Raw genomic sequence first — 22,976 nt, 5'->3', positions numbered from 1 at the left:
TATATAAGAAAAATTCCATCTTCTGCAACTGACTTTATTTGGTTCCCAATAAAATACATTTCACCTGGTCATGTATGGTATCATCAGTGGTTTTAATTTTGCTATCCTTTTCATGTAGCCATGGGTTCTTCTACAGGCACTAGATGCACACACCACAGATTTCCAATTGATAGTTCAAATTTGTACATTTTACTACACATAACCTATCCTGCTGCATGTGGCACATGGTCTTACTCACTTACTGTAATCTATCCTACAGATTTTTCAGTATTTGTTTCCCTTGCCTTTCACATCTCTTAATGAAACTGTTGTGGATGTGATACACAAGATCTACTACCTCTCACGACATTATCAGCTGTGGTACAATTTCACAATGTCTTTTTTGGTAATTGTGGCATGTTTTTGTAGTTGCACATCATTTAGATCACACAGTTGAATCATAAAAATATTTTTCAAATAGAAACTGCAATCGGTGTAACTGCAATAAATATAAACAAAGAATAGCACAAGATCTACTAATCTGAAGTGGGTATCAGGGAAAACATTAGGAAGTATTTCACCAATTGTTCTATATAACTGTGGAAGAAGAGCCAATTTGGACTTATTCACCAAGGAAAAACAAACAATTAACTCAAAATTGCATTTTCTATCAAGGAATAAATTTGTATAATAAATTGCCAAAAGAATTGGAAAAAACACTAAAATACATCTATTTATGAAGGCAGCTAAAACACACTCTGTACATAATGCATACTTCACAATTAAATATTACAAAGCAAACTCAGAGTAGGGGTTAATAATGAAAGTGTACAACTACAACAACTTGTCACATTACAAAAGGTAATCACAATGTAAGGCTTTTACAAGCAGATCATATGACAAGATCTACAGTGCACGACACAAATGCCTTATCATTCTCCTGAGGACATCATCTGAATCATCATGTGGGAATGCTACCTCAGTTTTTCACGTAGTTCGAAGGGAGGACATAGTAGGGGGCATAGTAGCACATTTATGGGCCTGGAGCCAGTTTTCTGAACAGACTGAAGGGAGTCAAGGGGCACACCAGTATTTTTGTGGGCCTGTAGGCATTGTAGATGACCACAGTGTGTGCAGTGATAATGTAAAGATATGCCAAGAAACAGTGCAAAACTATTTTTCTTCATTTGTAAGTTATTTGTGCAAATTTTATATAATCAAAAAAATACTGAACGATAACAGAGATCATCCAAATTTGGCAGTGCAGTTGTTAAGACACTGACCATCTATTTGGGAGGATGGAGTTTGCTATGTCCTGTGTGCTGAAATAGGCTGTGTATCAGAAACATAAGGACAGTTCTCTATGCTCGTGTATCGGCAGACAAAATCCGTATATGAGTAGGTACATATCAAAACATCATTCTTGAAATTTATGCCCACAATGCTCACAGAATCACATAATTTTCGTTTTATATTTTTGCAAATTTGTCAAAGAAAGAAAGTTTCCTTATGCACAGTAGCATTACAATCATGTTTGCAACAACCTATATATTTGAATACCACATCTCTAAAAGCTATTTATTTGTGGTCAGGACTTGGTATATTTCAATAGTGACACCATATAGCATAAGAAACTTATAAGTTTTTCCTTCTCATACTGTCCTGTAAGTCTCCCCTGACCCATGGTTCTGGGTGACTTTTCCAAAATCTACCATTTTTCCTAAACCACGCCAATCCTTCTCCTTCACCCGTTTTCCTTCCCCTTCAACTCATCTGCTGAAAGGAGCCACTGGCATCAAAAGCTTGCATGAGTATAACCTTCTTTTATGTGCATGTTCTGCCTCCGCTTGGTGAATAATTTTTTCCTATCCAATCACATTACATTGTTAAAAGTCAATCAGATTCACAGGAAATACAAAAAGTTGCAACATTTTGTGAAACACACAGTTTTGAATTTTTCATGTTTATAAAAAACAGCACAAGGGAATGGCAATTACTCACCTACATGGATTGATGTGTGGAGCACATAGCAGCAAACAGAATTCACATTAGCTCTGTTTCTAGCAGTAGTATGCATGTTCACACAAACATCCAAGCAGACACCCAATCACACACTCCTGTGGCAAATTTGTTACTTTTCAATAATTTGTGTAGCACTGAAAAGCTTGGAACACAGAGGATGCATAATGGATTATAGTTTGTGTTAAAACTGTTAGGCTTGGACAAAACCAAACACTTCAGTTTTGAAATTACCCCTTTCTTTGAATTTGAGCAACACACTCAGTTCCCACAAATAGTTGTATAGAGTTCATTTCTATTTTTTTCTAATACCGAAACAATACATAAAACTTAAAATGTCATGTTCAGAAGCCAAAAATAACATTAAATATTAATACTACCTTAAAAAATTCCAGTAACAAACTATTTAACCACACTGCATTCACTATTGAAAAAAGCAAAGCTAAATTACATTTAGATACAATGTGGTCTCCCTTTCCTGTTACCTACTGCAGTTTCTCTATGGGTTTGCCATTGTTATACGTCAGTTTTGGCAGCATTAGTGACATTTGGTGACCAGATGCCCTTCCTCACGCCACCACCGCCCTGAAAGGAATCTGTGTATCCCATCCCAAGATCAAGTCTGATTACATTTCCTAAGCACAGGGTGTCTGGATTAAACACATAATAATATAAAATGTAATGACTTGAGATGTAATTGAGATATTTATTGGCAATTTGCTTCTACAAGCCTGGTAACTCAAAATGTTTTCTGTGCTGATTTGCAGCAGTTGGTACGGCGTGTGCATGCACATTTTGTGCAAATAAATGTGCATCAGTAGCCATGCGGACTCCATAGCAGTAGGTTCTCACTGTGGTTTCTCTTGTGGGGCTAAAGACTGTTACAATGGTACAACATCATTATCATCGTCAGTATCGACTTTTTGCAACTGACAATGTTCCCACTTACATAACAATCAAGAAATAGGACAAGCAGCTTTAGAAGACTGGGAATTTGCTTTCAATGTTGGACCCCAGTTCGTGATCTATCAGATACACACCATCAGATTCGTGCCACTATCACAAATGTTGTGCCTGCATTGCTGTGAAACACTTGGAGAGAAGTTAAATACAGACACGATGTCTGTTGTGCCACTAATGGTGCACATATCAAGGTGTATTATGTATAGTTTCAATAAATATCTCACTTACAAGTAAAGTTATCACATAAAGTAAAGTTATTACATATATCATTATCTACATCTACACTCTGCAAACCATTGTGAAGTTCATGGCAGAGGGTAAATTTCATTGTACCAGTTATATGAAAAGTATATTGACTAAAGTGCAACATGTTAGGTGTCCAGAGGTGTGGGGGGATTTGTATGTTACATGGAGTATTGGAAACACCTAAATCATTCTCTCTCCTCATGTTAGGCTGGTGTGTAGCATTATCATCAACACTTGAGCAATTATGTATAAAATGTGCAAGTGGAGCAAAACATCAGAAATTCAAGGTGTGACCAAAAGGTAACAGGAGCTTTTGTTTTTCTCCAAAAATCTGTATTTGTTGATCAAAGTAAAATTGTCCCCCTCAAAGTAATCCCCCCCAACCCCAGATATAAGGCACTTGTGCCAGCACTCTTTCCAATCTTGGAAGCACTTCTGGAACTCACTTTCCGTTATGATGAACAGCTCCTCCAGTGATTCTGTTTTTATCTCATCAATGGTGACAAAATGATGCCCTTTCATGGTTCTCTTCAGCCTTGGGAATAGAAAGAAGTAGCAGGGTCCCATGTCCATCTCAAAATTTAGCACGGACTTCAATGCGAGATGTTCACAATACTTTTCACAATGAAACTTTGTCTTGAAAGCTGGCAGAAAATCTAAAGAGATTCTGGTCGTATGTAATGTATGCTAGTGGCAAGACACAATCAATGCCTTCTCTGCGTGATCACAATGGAAATACTATTGACGACAGTGTTGCTAAAGCAGAGTTATTAAACATAGCCTCCTGAAATTCCTTTACCAAAGAAGACGAAGTAAATATTCCAGACTTCAAATCAAGAACAGTTGCCATCATGAGTAACTCAGAAGTAGATATCCTCAGAGTAGTGAAGCAACTTACATCACTCAATAAAAGCAATTCTTCCAGTCCAGACTGTACACCAATTAGGTTCCTTTCAGAGTACGCTGTTACAATAGCTCCATACTTAACAATCCTACACGACCGCTCACTAGACGAAGGATCTGTGCCCAAAAACTGGAAAGTAGCACAGGTCGCACCAATATTCAAAAAAGGTAGCAGGCATAATGCACTAAATTAAAGGCCCATATCATTAACAACAATATGCAGCAGGATTTTGGAACATATGTTGTGTTCGAACATTATGAACTACCTCGAGGAGAATGGTCTACTGACATACAGTTAACACAGATTTAGAAAACATAATTCTAGTGAAACACAACTGGCTCGTTACTCATACAAAGCGCTAAGCGCTACTGAAAAGGGATTTCAAATTGATTCCATATTTCTAGATTTCCAGAATGCTTTTGACACTCTCCCACACAAGTGGCTTGTAGTGAAACTGCATGCTTATGGAATATCGTCTCTGTTATGTGACTGGATTTGTGATTTCTTGCCAGAGAGGTCATAGTTCGCAGTGACTGATGGAAAGTCATTGAGTAAATAACAAGCAATTTCTGGTCTTCCACAATGTTGCGTTATAGGCCCTCTGCTATTCCTTATCTATATAAATGATTTAGGAGACAATCTGAGCAGCTGTCTTAGGTTGTCTAGTAAAGTCATCAGAAGATGAAAACAAATTGCAAAACGATTTAGAAAAGATATCTTTACGGTTCAAAAACTGGCAATTAAACCTAAATAATGAAAAGAGTGAGGTCATCCACATGAGTGCTAAAAGGAATCCGGTAAACTTCGGCTACACGATAAATCAGTCAAATCTAAAGGCCATAAGTTCAACTATATATCCAGGAATTACAATTACAAACAACTTAAATTGGAAAGAACACACAGAAAATGCTGTGGGAAAGGCAAACCAAAGACTGTTTTATTGGCAGAGCACTTAGAAAATGTAACAAGTCTACTAAAGACTACCTACACTAAGTATGTCAGTCCTCTTTTGGAGTACTGCTACATGGTCTGGGTTCATTACCAGTTAGCATTAATGGAGTACATCAAGAAAGTTCAATGAAGAAATAGGGGAGAGAGGGTCACGGACGTGATAAAGGATTTCGGGTGGACATAATTAAAATAAAGGCGTTTTTTGTTGCAGCAGAATCTTCTCACGAAATTTCAATCATCAACTTTCTCCTCGGAATGAAAAACTATTTTGTGACATTGTCCTACATAGGGAGAAACAATCATTATAATAAATTAAGGGAAATCAGAACTTGCATGGAAAGATATAGGAGTTCATTTTTTCCACACACTGTTCAAAATTGGAATAATGGACAATTATTGTGAAGATGGTTCGATGAACCCTCTGCCAGGCACTTCAGTGTGATTTGCAGAGTATCCATGTAGATGTAGGTGGTGGAGGCAACATAATGGTTTTATCTTTTGCCAAAAAATAATGAACAAACATTGAAATGTGAGCGGGAGCTTTACCATGATGCAATTTCCACAAGTGGTTTGCAACAATTCTGGCCAATTTCTTTCGACTGATTCATGAAAGCGTTCCATAGCTCTCAGGTATTATTCCTTATTGACCATATGACCAAAAGGCAAAAACTCATAATGCACTATCCCTTTGTAATCGAAGAAAATAGTGAACGGAAACTTCACACGTGATAGAACTTGTCAAAATCTTGAATCTTCAGGCAGTTTCCATAGGGACAATTGGGTCTTGGTTTCGACATCATACCCATATACCCATGTTTCGTCAGTTCTGGAGCATTGTCAGCTACATCCAGCAATTCCTGAGCGATCTCCAAGCAATGTTGTTTTCAGTCAAAATTCAACAATTTCATAACAAACATTGCTGCTATATGTTTCATGCGAAAACATCTCAAAAACTGCCTGGCATGAGACAAAGGGTATGTTGACATCAACAACAACCTCTCTGATGGTGAGTCAGCCATTTTCCAGAACCATTTTCTTTACTTCTTCCACATTGTCATCAATAACTGATGTGCTCGGGCGTCCAGGGCGGTCGTCTTCAACATGTGCTTGACCCACTTTGAAATTTTTACACTGCCCATGAACTCTTGTCTTACCCATAGTAGATTTGGCAACATATTGAATGCAGTGCTATACTCTATTCCCTTTCTCTAACAAAATTTAATGAAAACTCTTTGATCCATCTTTTTCAAAAGTAAAAATTCGCCAAGCACTTGAAAACACATATAACATTTTCTACTGTCAACAATAAACTAAATATCCAAAATAGCTGAAAATGTAAACATACACCAGGAACAAGTGTACCAATAAGGTACAAAACAAAAATTGAAAATCAGATGTATTAATCACGGGAAATTAAAAAAATAGCAAAAGATATTTTTCCCTTGAAACTCATGGTAATTTTCAGAGTTATTTCACTTCTTCTGAAAAATTCATTACGCAAAGATTCAGCAAAGGTGGTGTTCTGAAACTGGAGGAATAAAGAATGCATTTCAGACTTCATGGCCATCACACTTAAGAATTTGTATCCCAGAATTTTCTTGAGTAAAATCATATTTGTGATACCGAACTCATACCAGTTGTGACTGCACATATAAGTCTGCCAAGAATTCATGGAAAGATCAAACTGTCCATTCTGTTTTAGATTTTCCGTGGTTCTCCTAAATCATTTCAGGCAAATGCTGGCATAGTCCCTTCAGCAAGACTATGTCCAACTACCTGCCCTATCTTCTACAAATATCCTTATATATTCTATGTGTATGTATATTTGAGCTATTTACACACAGGTTAGGTTAGGTTAGTGTTGTTTAACGTCCCGTCGACATTGAGATCATTAGAGACGGAGAGCAAGCTCGGGTTAGGGAAGGATGGGGAAGGAAATCGGCCGTGCCCTTTCAAAGGAACCATCCCGGCATTTGCCTGAAACAATTTCGGGAAATCACGGAAAACCTAAATCTGTCCTCCCGAATGCAAGTCCAGTGTGCTAACATTTACACACATCAAAAAACGTTTTGCATCATGTCGGTACCGAGAGTTCCGGAACCTGTACAGAAAATTGGAATAGACATCAACATAAACATCATTTACGTCCTTTTTATTGCTCATGAAAACCACACTTTGCATGTTGTACCACCATACAGCAAGACCAACAGTGGTGGTGGTCCAGATTGCTGTACACACCGGTACCTCTAATAACCAGTAGCACATCCTCTTGCACTGATACGTCCCTGCATTCATCGTGGCATACTATCCACAAGTTCGTCAAGGCACTGTTGATAAAGACTATCCCACTCCTCAACGGCGATTCGGCGTAGATCCCTCAGAGTGGTTGGTGGATCCTGTTGTCCATACACAGCCCTTTTCAATCCATCCCAGGCATGTTTGATAGGGTTCATATCTGGAGAACATGCTGGCCACCCTATGCGAGCAGTCTTGCTATCTTGAAGGAAGTCATTCACAAGATATGCATGATAGGTGCAAGAATTGTCATCCACGAAGACAAATGCCTTGCCAATATGCTGCCGGTATGGTTGCACTATTGGTCAGAGGATGGCATTCGCATGTCACACAGCCGTTACGACCCCTTCCATGACCACCAGTGGCATACGTCGGCCCTACATAATGCCACCCCAAAATAGCAGGGAACCTCCACCTTGCTGCACTCGCTGGACAGTGTGTCTAAGGCGTTCAGCCTGACTAGGTTGCCTCCAAACATGTCTCCAAAGATTGTCTGGTTGAAGGCATATGCGACACTCATCAGTGAAGAGAACGTGATGCCAATCCTGAGCGGTCCACTCAGCATGTTGTTAGGCCCATCTGTATTGCACTGCATGGTACTGTGGTTGCACAGACGGACCTTGCCATGGACGTTGGGAGTGAAGTTGCACATCATACAGCCTATTGTGAACAGTTTGAGTCATAACACGACCTGCGGCTGCACAAAAAGCATTATTCAACATGGTGGCGTTACTGTCAGGGTTCCTCTGAGCCATAAGCCATAGGTAGGGGTCATCCACTGCAGTAGCAGCCCTTGGGCAGCCTGAGCGAGGTATGTCATCGACAGTTCCTGTCTCTCTGTATCTCCTCCATGACTGAACAACATCGCTTTGGTTCACTCCAAGGCACCTGAACATTTCCCTTCCTGAGAGCACTTCCTGGCACAAAGTAACAATGTGGACATGATTGAACCGCGGTATTGACCGTCTAGGCTTGGTTGAACTACAGACAACACAAGCCGTGTAACTCCCTGGTGGAATGACTGGAACTGATTGGCTGTTGGACCCACTCCATCTAATAGGTGCTGCACATGCATGCTTGTTTACATCTTTGGGTGGGTTTAGTGACATTTCTGAACAGCCGAAGGGACTGTGTCTGTGATACAGTATCCACAGTCAATGTCTATCTTCAGGAGTTCTGGTAATGGGGTGATGCAAAACTTTTTTTGATGTGTGTATTATAACTATACTATGATGACAAATCCAATACCATCATAATATAGTCCTTGGCTGGTTGCATGGATGGATAGATGGATGAATAAATGAATGAATAACTAAATATAAATTTTTTTACATAAAATCACATAATTCTTTGACATTAAAGTATCTCTAAAAGGGCCTTACCAAAGACCATCAGAGAATCAAGAATAGTTCACAAATATAGAGGAGTGAAAAGTGGAAACAGTTTTCAAGGAGCCACACTAACAAAGAAGGAAAATTAGGGTTAATGTCCTGTCAATGACAAGAGAACACTCTCAAAATACATCATAACTGCACTGAGTGATTTACAGAAACATGGGAAGCCTAAATCTGGATGACTGATGGGGGATTTGACCCTTGTTGAACCAAAATCAGACTCGATACAGATTGCCTAGGCTAGTGTTCATATATAAGCTTGTGATCTTCGGTTTATGTACCCGAATGATCAGACTGATGAACTCCATGAACAAGCTGATTAAATTGGACTCCAAGTCTTGATTAGAGAGAAAAAATTAACATAACTATACAAAATATACAGCAATATTAAGGATTCATTGATAAAAATGAAACTGGTGTAGGATGATAATCAGTGAGCCAGTCCTTCAAATACCTAAAGAGAGTGGCTGACAATGACTGGAGGTTTTGAAAGCATCAGAAACAAACATCTTAATGTAAAAGATGCAAAGAGAGAACTTGAGAAGCTCAAACAAACAACTGAAAAAAAAAGAAAGAAAAATGTAGGTCAGGAAAAACAATGAGGTGCATAACGCTGTGGGAAACATACATTACAGTGTTATTAAGATAATTTGCAACTTTTGACAGTTTGGCAAGGATCCAATGGACTGGAGCAGTGTTGCCAACGCGTGCTGAGCAGAAGTCACAGAAGCTACTGATGCTTTATAGCACATGCTCCTGTTGACTGATGCGGCAGCAACAGAGTTAACTACACCTACCTAACTGTTGGTGGAGTCTCATCACTGGTAATACTGGAGCAATGTTGTTAGCCCTCTTCCACCCATCTGAACATCAAAAGTGAAAAGTTATTTTGATCACACTACTCCAAGGCAGTTAAACTTACTTCCTTCGGCCACACGTCCCATAAGAATAATAACACAAGGACCCTAACAGAACTCTGAAAGCTCAATGGCAAAACAATACACATAAAGAAATGGTTGAAGATTTAATGATGAATTGGGTAACGAAACTAGGTGCACTGTATATGAACATACTTAAACAGAAGACCAATGACTACAGAGTACCAAAAATGCTGTTTGTGTTCACCAAAAAGTAGCCATAGGCTGAGGAAGGAAAAAAAACTTCCACCCAGAATATTAAAGGCCTGTGAACAAGGAAATGATGGGAAAAAAAGGACGATTGGGAACTGGCATAAACATTGTACAAAGAGGTTCTGATCTGATAAAACAGAGAGGATGAGTTTACTACAGGACTGAGAAGAAAAGTCTCCCTGGATTCTGGACCAAGGAGGACAGCATGCATTTTTTACTGCGTTTGTTCTTGCTACATCTCGCGGCACTATCCTGGTTAGTTAGACGCATGTTCCATGGATCACGATATTAGCCTCTCACTATGATATGGAACAAGTCAGTTTTATGATCATAGTACACCCTCTTAGCAGAAAACAAGGCAACATACTGACCATTTACATGATATCTTAAGTTTTTCTCTTTTTTAACATACATACAGTGATTTATACTAAACTATGTTCAGTGTCTCTCTATCCCTCTCTTGAAAAACACACACACACACACACACACACACACACACACACACACACACACACAAGGGTATTATTGTATTACAACACATTCATAATTCTTCTACTGAGTAGCAGTGTTGTCAAGAGAATATGATTTCAATTTGTGTTTCAAGTTAACTATATTATCCAATGATTTGTTAAATTCTTATCTCTCTGAGTATTTGGTCAAAGACCTCTATGACTGAACACCTCATCCTTTCTGTGTCACATCCAACAAAAAAGACTGTTACTTTTTCCAACAAACAAAGAAAAATATTTTGTGCTCTTACTTGAGTTTCCCTGGTACGTTTGTTTGTTGAAGCAGCTGCTTCAACAGAGTGCCTCAATCTTGTTTTGTCAGACACACACATTCTGTATGTGGAAATACTTGAGCAGCTACAGCTAGAACAAACACAAGAGGAAAACATCTTCAACTTTAGTAGTCCTGTCTTCCTCAGTTGCGTGTAATATTACGGTGTATTGATAATTTTTTACTTATTACTTTTTACTAAAATTGTGTTTTATTCAGTTGCTGTCAGACGGTCCATAAGTAAAAAATTATCAGTATACCGTAACAAGAGGAAAAGATGAAAATGTAGAAAAAGGAAACTTTTAACATAACTTAGTTTCGCATTTATACTAGGCAGTGTCAAGGAATTAGCTTACAGTGCACTTTTAACAATTTGCTCCATACTCTCATTTGACCAAAAGACAGACTCCCATATGGATGACACAGAAATAAACATACCTGTTGTTGAGAAACAACTGAAACATTTGAAAACAAATAAATCATCAGGTCCAAATGGAATCCCAGTTTGTTTTTACAAAGATTACTCTACGGCACTGGCCCCTTACCTAGTTTGCACTTATCGTGAATCTCTTGCCCAGCACAAAGTCCCAAGTGACTGGAAAAAAGTGCAGGTGACTCCAGTATATATGAAAAGTAAAAAAAATGTACCCACAAAATTACAGATCAATATCCCTAACTTCTGTCTGCTGCAGAATCCTTGAACATATTCTCAGTTCGAATATAATAAACTTTCTTGAGACTAAGGTACTTATGTTCACGAATCAGCATGGATTTAGAAAGCATTGCTCATGTGAAACTCAGCTTGCCCGTTTCTCACATGATATACTAAGAACCACTGATGAAGGGCAACAGGCAGATTCCATATTTCTAGATTTAGGTTAGGTTAGTGTTGTTTAACGTCCCGTCGACAATGAGGTCATTAGAGACGGAGCGCAAGCTCGGGTTAGGGAAGGATGGGGAAGGAAATCGGCCGTGCCCTTTCAAAGGAACCATCCCGGCATTTGCCTGAAACGATTTTAGGGAAATCACTATTTCTAGATTTCTGGAAAGGAATTGACCGGGTGCAAATTGCAGGCTCTTAACAAAGGAACGGGCATATGGAATAAGTTCACAGATATGTCAGTGGCCCACAGAATTTTTAAATAATAAAACCCGGTATGTTGTCACTGACAGCGAGTGTTCATTAGAGACAAGAGTATTGTCAGGAGCGCCCCAGGGAAGTGTGATAGAACCACTGTTGTCCTCTATATACATAAACAATTTGGTGGACAGGGTGGGCAGCAATCTGCAGTTGTTTGCTGACGATGCAGTGGTGTATGGTAAGGTTTTAAAGTTGAGTGTCTGTAGGAAGATACAAGATGGTTTAGACAAAATTTCCAGTTTGTGTGTTGAATGGCAGATAGCTCTAAATGTGGAAAAATGTAAGTTAATGCAGATGAGTAGGAAGAACAAACCTATAATGTTTGGATACAGTATTACTAGTTCCCTGCCTGACAGTCAAATTGTTTCAATATCTGGGCGTAACATTGCAAAGCACTATGAGGTGGAATGAGCACATGAAAAGTGTGGTAGGGAAGAATGGTTCACCTGTAAAGGAGACCTTATATAGAACACCGGTGCGACCTATTCTTGAGTACTGTTTAAGTATTTGGGATCTGTCCCAGGTCAGATTGAAGGAACGCATCAAAGCAATTCATAGGTGGGCTGCTAGATTTGTTACCAGTAGGTTTGAACAATATGTAAGTGTTACGGAGCTGTTTCGGGAACTCAAATGGGAATCCATGGAGGAAAGGCAATGCTCTTTTCGAGAAACACTATTGAGAAAATTCAGAGAACCAGCATTCGAAGCTGGTTGCCAAACGATTCTACTGCAGCCCACATACATTGTGCTTAAGGACCACAAAGATAAGATACATTAGGGCTCATATGACAGTCTTTCCCTCACTCTATTTCGAGTGGAGCAGGAGGAGAAATGACAAGTAGTGATACAGGGTACCCTCCGCCACGCAGAGTACAGTGGCTTGCATAGTATCTATGTAGATGTAAATGTAGATACTGTTTTTTCTAGTGACAATGACTTTAATTACTCAAGTTAACTGATTCAAAGGCTGAGTTTATGTAATGAAATGGATTGTCTGCTGGTCCTGCTGTTAATGTACCCTTCAAGGAGTTGCAGAAGAAATGCCTTTGGAAAGCACTGATACTTTTGTGGAGCTAAGGGTTTTTGGAGGAAAGGTCCGTGATTGTGTTTTGTGTCTCTTTAGATGAGAGGGGGCTTTTGAGGGTGGGGCAGTTCCACAGAAGTAGCAGTTCTTTCCAAAGGCCTTACTGTTATATCCTAGCCAGTAATGCCACCCGCGACCGCTGCCAAAAGGTTGGCAGCATCAAAGTCCGGACGCCGTCCGCATAAGCAGCGCCAGCGAGACAGGAAATCGCCGCAAGTCTGCGCGCGCCACCGCTGGCTTCTGGCTTCTTAAGCGCTGGAGTCGCGAGCGCTAGGACAGTTCTGGATTCGCCGCTCAGTTGTAGACTCGCCACCGAATTGTGTACTTGCTAGTCAGTTGTGGGTACATCGCAGCAGAGTTGCTGTTTGTCGTCAGCCGACGCCGACATAGCCGCACCGACTCGAACTAGACAGATTTCTGTAGACCATGTTCACCACTGTGTTCTGTATCGTCGTTAATAAAGATAAGTACCGACTTTAATTTAATCCGAGTGTTTGGGTTTTCATCTTTCTGTTCACTGTTCCAGCGGACCGGTCGGCCCGCTATTAAAAGTGTGGCGGTGACTTCGTAGGCCGTTTCTACAGCGAAGTGTTGTCGCTACGAAGGCCGTCACAAAACTTACCTTTGCCTCACTCCCAAATTCAGTCATTCTGGACTTGTTAACAACCTTTGCTCAGTTCCTACAGTGAAAACACTTTTTCGCCATCAACCCTACCAATCAGACTCAACCAAAGACCAATGTGGAACCCAGCCTGACCCAGTTCACTCCTCCATCCAACTGTGCCCCCCCCCCCTCCTCCCCTGCCCTCAAATTACCCCCTGATAACTTTACAGAATTTCTTAACCTCGAACCTTGTGTCGCCATCATTCCCCAAACCCCTCAAGATGCAAGCTCACCTTACAGTCACACAAAAAACCACAATCCACCACCTAAAAACAGATCCCAACATTATAATACTACCTGCTGACAAAATCCCAAGGATTATCTGGCAAAAGAACTTCATCAGTTGTCAGATTTGTTCGCCTACAAAACCTGCCATAGTGACCCCATTCTGAAAATCCAGCAGAATCTCCAGTCTGTCCTCAAATCCTTAGGCTGGTCCCAGAACCTCTCCCTAGGGTCTACATCTCTTCTCAACCCTACCACTTCCCATACTTCTACCTTCTACATGCTTCCTCAAGTCCATAAACCCAACCGCCCAGAACACTGCAATGTGGCCAATTACTGTGCCCCTCCTAAAAGACATAGACCAACACTCCAACCTCTTACCTGTAACCTACTCTCCTATATAAAAGATACCAATCATTTCCTCCACCAACTTTGCACAGTTTATGTTCCTTTACCACACTGTGCCCTGCTTGTCACTACTGAAGCCTCCTCCCTTTACACTAACATCTCTAATGCCCATGGCCTTGCTGCTACTGAACGCTACCTTCCTGCTATTGAACGCTACCTTCCTCAATGCCCAACAGATTCCAAACCTACAATCTCATTCCTGGTCACCATGACCAACTATAACCTCACTCCCAATTACTTCTCCTTTGAAGGCATCACCTACAAACAAATCCGGGTACAGGAATGGGCACCCACGTGGCACTATCCTATGGCAACCTAATCATGGGGCATTTAGAAGACTCCTTCCTAACCGTACAGATTCCCAAACTTCTCACCTGGTTCAGATTCACTGATGACATCTTCGTGATCTGGATTGAGGGTGAGGACACCCTATCCACATTCCTCCTCCAGAACCTCAACAGCTTCTCTCCCATTTGCTTCACCTAGCCCTTCCTCGATGTTGACCTCCACCTCCTACATCAGTACCTCTATCCATTTCAAACCTATCAACCACCAACAGTATCTCCACTTCTACCGCTGCCACCCAATCCATACGGCCTAGCCACCCATGGCTGTCGCGCCTGTAGTGGGCAGTGGCCCCTCTCGAAATAAACCATTGGTCTCACTGAGACCTTTACAAATTGTAATTATTCTCCCAACCTTGTACAAAAACAGATCTCCCATGCCTCAGCTCTACAGTCACCCACCACTTCCCAAAGCCCCACCGTTCAGCCGCAAAGGATCATTCCCCTTCTGACTCGGTACCACCTAGGACTGGAACAACTGAATCACATTCTCCACCAGGGTTTTGACTACCTCTCATTGTGCCCTGAAATTAGGAATGTCCTACCCACTACACTTCCCAACCCTCCCAAGTGGTCTTCCACTGCCTACCGAACCTACACAATATCCTCATCCATCCTTACACAACCCATGCCTCCAACCCCTTGCCATCCCTGTAGTAGACCTAGATGCAAGACCTGTCCCATGTCTCCTCCCACCACCATCTCCTCCAGACTGGCCACAAACATCACCTACCATCAAAGGCAGGGTTACCTGTGAAACCAAACATGTGATCTACAACCTAAGCTGCAAGCACTGTGCTGCATTCTACGAGGGCATGACAACTGAAAAACTGTCTGCCTACACAAGTGGCCACTGAAAAACTGTAGCCAAGATACAGCTGTGCCACCCAGTTGCTGAGCACGCTGCCCAACACCTCCAGTACCTCCTCATTAGTTACATGATCAGCCCATCTAATATTCAGGATTCTTTTGTAGCACCACTTTTCAAAAGCTTCTATTCTCTTCTTGTCTAAACTGTTCATCATGCATGTTTCACTTGCTAACACTTAAGTCTGTATTCGAAGTGAACAAATTTCTCTTCCTCAGAAATGCTTTTCCTGCCATTGCCAGTCTAAATTTTATATCCTCTCTACTTTGGCATCATCTGTTATTTTGCTGCCCAAATAGAAATACCTATCTACTGCTGTAAGTGTTGTTTCCTTATCTAATTCCCGAAGTATCACCCGATTTAATTCCACAACAACCCATTACCCTTGTCTTGTTTTTGTTGATGTTTATCCTGAATCCTCATTTCAAGACGCCATCCGTTTCATTCAACTGCTCTTCCAAGGTTTTTGATGCCTCTGACAAAGTTACAATGTCATTGACAAACCTCAGAGTTTTATTTCTTCTCTCTGAACTCTGATTCCTATTCCCAAATTTTCTTTGGTTTCCTTTAGTGCATGCTCAATGTACAGATTGAATAAAATCTGTGATAGATTACAACTTTGTCTCAGTGCCTTCTCAATCACTAATTCCCCTTCATGCCACTCGGCTCTTATAACTGCTGTCTGGTTTCTGTACGAGTTGTACATATCCTCTTGCTCCATGCATTCTACTTCTGCTACCATCAGAGTTTCAAAGAGAGTCTTCCAGTCAACATCATCAAAGGTTTTCTCTGCTTTTCCTTAAGTTGTAGGGGCGGTGTAGCCTTGCATGTTCCCACATTTCCCCAAAATCCTAAGTGATCTTTCCTGAGGTCAGCTTCTAACAGTTTCTTCACTCTTCTGTAAAGAATTCAAGTTCGTATTTTGCAACCATGACTTACTAAACTGATAGTTTGGTAATTTTCACACATGTCAGCAACTGCTTTCTTTGGAATTGGAATTATTTCATTGATCTTGGAAGTCTGATGGTATTTTACCTGTCTGATACATTTTGCACAACATATGAAAGAGCCATGTCACAATGGCTCTCCCAAGGCTATCACTAGTTTTGACGGAACGTCATCTACTTCAGGGACCTTGTTTCAACTTGGGTCTTTCAGTGCTCCATCAAATTCTTCTGGCAGTATCATATTTCCCATTCCGCCTTCATCTACATCCTCTTCCCTTGTATAGGCCCTCTATATACTCCTTCCACCTTTCGGCTTTTCCTCCTTTGCTTAGCACTGGATGGCCATCTGAGCTCCTGATATTCATAGAGCTTCTTATCTCCAAAAATCTTCTCTCAAAATAGGAGATACAACACCCTGATCCTGCCACTGCTGCACCTCAGCCTTTGCCTTGTCACACATGGAGAAGCGAATTTGAAGAGGCTGACAAAATTTAGGCAGTGCCAGTGACTTAAGACAAATGTATCCCTTGAAATTTTCTGCTTGACCCAAGGTATTTTCAAAGAGCAGATTGTACGACTGTAAAAAGGACTCCAAATCCTGAAATGGGATCGACCGAGACTTCATCAAATATCTGAAAATGAAAACAGAAAAAGCATCATCACCAAAAAAATTTTGCGCAAATATTTTGCTGATGTTCCGCATTATTATATAGTGCAGAGATGGAGAGTTGCCTCCTCAAACGAATACACTGTTTACTGTTAGACACAATGTGACATAGTGGCCGCTGCAAAACCAGGCAGCCCAAGATCCTGTGTGTACCTAAATTACTGGTGCTAACTGTTACTCCAATGTCTGCTTGAAATTCAACCAGTCACTCATCTACTAGTAATACCAGCAAAGTACACCAGAGCAACTTGTGCCGGTCTTCAGGGACAGGTCCCAGGGACCAACAAAAACACAGGGATGTCCGATGATCGACCTCAGCACACCGACTGTTACAAACTGTGGTCTATGGTCTACCTAACGGCAATCCTACACACGGCCTCCATGTGTGGATACTCTCATCGAACATGCCCCAAAGGGAAATCAGGGCAGAACCACAGGCTCACCCAACGAAAACAGAAGCAAAGTGACACTGAGAACATGAAAAACAAAGTGGGCAGGAATTACTACACTACGCATGTCACGAACGTGCCAAGCTCAACACAGATGAAACAGGTGGTGCCACAACACCAATGTGCCAGAATCATCAACAGCATCAACACACAGTGACTTGGCAAGAGAAAGTCCACCAGGGCAGACCCACAGGGCACCAGGGGCTGTTTACCATGCTCACCTAATAGGACATCTGCCAACTGTCAGAAAGGACATCTCTTGCCCCTCTGTAAATTCAGGCGATTCAGCAAGCTGAGCAAAGATGGATAAAGAAGTGTTGGCCAAAGTCAATGTCCTAGTTTTGATCTCAGGATCAGGTGCTAACTGGACAATCACCCCCAAAGTTAGTGAGTCTGTATATGACATCACATTTGGGACACCCAATTCAACAACAGACAAGAGATCCAGCAAATCGGTGATACAGGCAGCATATGACTGGCCAGTGTGCTTGTGGTGTGCTGCATAAATTGCAACCATGCCACCAAACTTGGGTTTGATGTCAGAAATACTGTGTAAGCAAACACCAAAGTTCGTCAGATGGGAGTTTCTCCGGCTAAGTGGAGAACTTAAAATTTTGCATAACTTCATATAACTCCACACTGCTGGACAATTACAAGGCAGCTCTGTTAATTGAGTCAACAGTATGCCTTACCTGGCAGTCCAGCAAGAATCGGCATAGGTAATTTTCTCGCCATTCTGTAGACTCACTGAAACCAGAAAATGGCATTGGGTGAGCCAAAGAAAACTGCACAGTGGCTGCCTGTCCTGCCACAAGTACTGTAGTCAGCCAATGGCAGCTGGACAAGAAACTGGTGAACGGAAGCTGGAAAAGGAAATAAAAACTTCCCAAGCAATTCAATCTATGGCAAAACAGCCCGGATTACAGCCAGCAGCAGGTAACACTTCTGTCAGCAGGTCTACCCACACCACGCATCCAGACCATCAATGAATCTGAACCTCTGAATGGTATCAGAGTCCACTGAAATAGAACTTAATAGGATTATGCAGAATATCACTACACTCAGAGCCGAAGCAGGCCCAGTCGTAAAACGGTCATTCCAAAGGATATCCATATATAACTGTTGTAGTGAAAGGTTGTCATCAATACATCAGCTGGTCACCTAGAGGAAACACAAGCTAGAGTTAGCCTGCGACTGCTGGCCAGCAGACATACCATGTGACTTGTCGACCAGAGATGCTGTCTGTTCACTGCTTCCAGTGACCCCACTGGATGTAGGTATAATGAAGCAACCTAATAGTGTGGCACACAGCAGGATACAAGACACTTTACTGTTAGAGGAGAAAGTTACAGCTTACCAACAAAAATGATCAATGACTGACTGAAATTTTGCAGCAACGACACACTTATCTCAAAATCAACACGCTTTTTAAGGAAACTACTATAACTAAAAATAAGGAAATATCCCAACTTCAGAAAAGGTAAATGGCAGCTAGACTATGTTTGCATAGACAAATTTCACTGTTAAGAAAGCTACAAAACTTAAGTTCTAAAGGTTATAGACACAGGTCTACTCAATATGTTGTAGATATCAGAATAAAAGTAAGCCCTATGGTAAAGAAAAAACCTCCAAATCAAAATAAGAGAAAATTTGACCAAATCAAATTAATAAACACTATGGATTACTACAGAAAATCTGAGGAGATTGTTTCAGCATCAACTTACTGTAAGAACGGAATGTCAAATTAAAAACAATAACAAAAAAATCAGTTTCAATTTTCCATTAAGAAAACTAATTGTTGAAATTAAGCAAACGATCAAGCGGCAGAGAGAAGACTTCGAGCTTGATTAATCACCAACTCCATCAAAATTACAACTAATAAAACAAAGGAACTCAACTCATTAAATGATAAGACAAACAAAATGTTAATATCTTAAAAACACTGTAAAACAGATGGAAGAAAATTTCAAGAAGAACCAGTCATGATACTGTTAGCAAACATTCGGCAGATATCTTTTAAAAAATAAGAATGCCAAAATTAATGCTGAGATACAAATCAGGAAAGTTGGTGCACAATAACCAATAAAATGAAGAGCTCCTCACAGAGACATTCACAAACATTTAAATTGTGGCAACATTCTGGAAAAGTTTCAAATACATAAGGACACATTCATTTAAACCACCACTGAAGTAGTCAATCCTCCGACCATTGACGAGGTAGAACTCGCAATCACAGAACTAAATAATTGCGAGGCATTCGGTGATAATCTACTCTGCACAGAAAACTGGGAAAATGTATGAAAAACTGCAATCGTAAATCTCCACCGACATCTAATCAAAATGTGGACCGCAGAGAAAATTCCAGAGCACTGGATTCATAATTTTAAAGAAAGGTCTGCCTTCACAGCTAAGCGATCAGCACAGTTGCCTGCCATGTGGGAGACCCAGGTTCGATTTCCGGCACTGGCAGGGATTTTTCCTCGGTGGGAGGACCTGAACAGAGTGCACTCGTGATGCCAGCTGAGGAGCTACTCGACTGATAAGCAGTCGAGATCAAAAAGCCCGACAACATGTGGCAATGTGATGACCACATGCCCCTCCATCCAACATTCAATGATGCCATTGGCAGAGGATGACGAGGTGGTTGTCGGACCTGATCTGCCCGTCTAGTGTCAAAATACAGACCTCGAACTACCTTACCTAATTAAAAAAAAAGGAGATGAAACTCAACCAGACAATTACAGAGGAATACCCTTCTAGAGCACACATACAAAATTTCTTCTCGTGTAATTTACAACAAGATCAAAAACATTCTTGAACCACAATTTGGAAAGTACCAAGGTGGATTTCACCCAAACAGAAGCTGCCCTTCCAAATTCTAAGCTTAAAATTAGTAATAGAATGTTATAAGTGCAGAAAAACAGCTCTTTATTTCATTCAAAGATTTCAAAAAAAGCATAAGATAGAGTCCATAGATACACACTTTCAAAAACCCTTGGATCATGTGATCTTCAACCCAAAATAATAAAATTCAATTAACTAACTTTAACCGACACAAATTCCAAGATAAATTTCAGTAAAGGAATTTCAAAAATCTTCACAGTAAAAAGTGTTCTTAGACAAGGTGATGGATTATCCCCAATGCTTTTCAATGTAGCCCTCGATTATGTCACGCAGATTTGGCAAAAAACAAAACAGTTAAAATCAAAACTGGAGTAAAGCCCTAATACGAAGCAACTGCCTGGGGTTTGCAGATGATTTAGCTCTCTCAGCTCTTGACATGCTACAAGTTTGTGCCCAGATCACCAGTCTCTAAATAATCACCTTAAAAACATGATTATTAGTATCCTTCGAGAAAACTGAGATTGTGCCCATGAAACCCCTGTGTACAAGTACAGTCTTCATAAACACCTAAAAAAATTTACATAGTGCTTCAGCTTAAATATCTTCAAGAAATCATCATCATACATAACTTAAGTGAGAAAAAAACATGGATAAATGGAACCAACAAACTGAAAAAGCTCAATTTCTAACCTGGTCAACAAATAATAAGAAATGCTTTCCAGTAGACACTAAAATTCAACAAAAAAACAGTAAAATCTCCCACAACTACTTATACTTCCAAAACCCTGCTCAAAGTTAAGAATGAAAGAACTGATAAGACCCTCAAAACTGAAAGATGAATCATCAGAACTCACATAAATAAAAAATACCTGGTCAAAGGAGTTTCGAGAAGCCTCCCCAAAGAAACTTTCTATCGAGAGACTGAACAGCACAATGAAGAAAATAAAAATCTCTTACTTATTTCCTCTACATTTTGTGACTGTAAGGAAACAGGACTTAACAAAAACTTGAGATGAGTAATATTAGAAAGAAGACAAGAGAACAACAGATCTGAGAAATTCAGCAAGAGCTTAAAGCAGGTGGACTCAAGATAACAGATGCAGAGAACAAATATAATAAAATTAATACTCTTCTTAAGAACCACAGTTGTCAGCAGGAATGAAACCTGGAAGGTGACAGAAATTTCGGATTAACTGAGAAAATTACAATTGGAAAGAATGAAATAGTACCGGATGGATCACAAGAACTGAACAGTGCAATCTTCAAAGAAAAACTGAATGTGGAGTGACTCAAGTGATCCGATCTGGCCATAAAATTAATAATACACTCCTGGAAATGGAAAAAAGAACACATTGACACCGGTGTGTCAGACCCACCATACTTGCTCCGGACACTGCGAGAGGGCTGTACAAGCAATGATCACACGCACGGCACAGTGGACACACCAGGAACCGCGGTGTTGGCCGTCGAGTGGCGCTATCTGTGCAGCATTTGTGCACCGCCGCCGTCAGTGTCAGCCAGTTTGCCATGGCATACGGAGCTCCATCGCAGTCTTTAACACTGGTAGCATGCCGCGACAGCGTGGACGTGAACCGTATGTGCAGTTGACGGACTTTGAGCGAGGGCGTATAGTGGGCATGCGGGAGGCCGGGTGGACGTACCGCCGAATTGCTCAACACGTGGGGCGTGAGGTCTCCACAGTACATCGATGTTGTCGCCAGTGGTCGGCGGAAGGTGCACGTGCCCGTCGACCTGGGACCGGACCGCAGCGACGCACGGATGCACGCCAAGACCGTAGGATCCTACGCAGTGCCGTAGGGGACCACACCGCCACTTCCCAGCAAATTAGGGACACTGTTGCTCCTGGGGTATCGGCGAGGACCATTCGCAACCGTCTCCATGAAGCTGGGCTACGGTCCCGCACACCGTTAGGCCGTCTTCCGCTCACGCCCCAACATCGTGCAGCCCGCCTCCAGTGGTGTCGCGACAGGCGTGAATGGAGGGACGAATGGAGACGTGTCGTCTTCAGCGATGAGAGTCGCTTCTGCCTTGGTGCCAATGATGGTCGTATGCGTGTTTGGCGCCATGCAGGTGAGCGCCACAATCAGGACTGCATACGACCGAGGCACACAGGGCCAACACCCGGCATCATGGTGTGGAGAGCGATCTCCTACACTGGCCGTACACCACTGGTGATCGTCGAGGGGACAATGAATAGTGCACGGTACATCCAAACCGTCATCGAACCCATCGTTCTACCATTCCAAGACCGGCAAGGGAACTTGCTGTTCCAACAGGACAATGCACGTCCGCATGTATCCCGTGCCACCCAACGTGCTCTAGAAGGTGTAAGTCAACTACCCTGGCCAGCAAGATCTCCAGATCTGTCCCCCATTGAGCATGTTTGGGACTGGATGAAGCGTCGTCTCACGCGGTCTGCACGTCCAGCACGAACGCTGGTCCAACTGAGGCGCCAGGTGGAAATGGCATGGCAAGCCGTTCCACAGGACTACATCCAGCATCTCTACGATCGTCTCCATGGGAGAATAGCAGCCTGCATTGCTGCGAAAGGTGGATATACACTGTACTAGTGCCGACATTGTGCATGCTCTGTTGCCTGTGTCTATGTGCCTGTGGTTCTGTCAGTGTGATCATGAGATGTATCTGACCCCAG

General features: G+C 41.4%; 1 protein-coding gene across 1 annotated transcript in view; it reads right to left on the bottom strand.

Moving 5' to 3' along the window:
* LOC126210020 (uncharacterized) overlaps positions 1 to 22,976 on the bottom strand; it is a 161,887-nt gene that overhangs the window by 110,736 nt on the left and 28,175 nt on the right. The window contains exon 3 of the mRNA XM_049939124.1: positions 10,642 to 10,753. Within this exon, the coding sequence (XP_049795081.1) occupies positions 10,642 to 10,753 (112 nt within the window). The remainder of the gene's footprint in view (positions 1 to 10,641; positions 10,754 to 22,976) is intronic.

Source organism: Schistocerca nitens, chromosome 10, assembly GCF_023898315.1.
Source record: "Schistocerca nitens isolate TAMUIC-IGC-003100 chromosome 10, iqSchNite1.1, whole genome shotgun sequence".
Taxonomy (NCBI): Eukaryota; Metazoa; Arthropoda; class Insecta; order Orthoptera; family Acrididae; genus Schistocerca; species Schistocerca nitens.
Note: the sequence above shows the minus strand (reverse complement) of the source record. Positions and strands in the feature narration are given on the sequence as shown.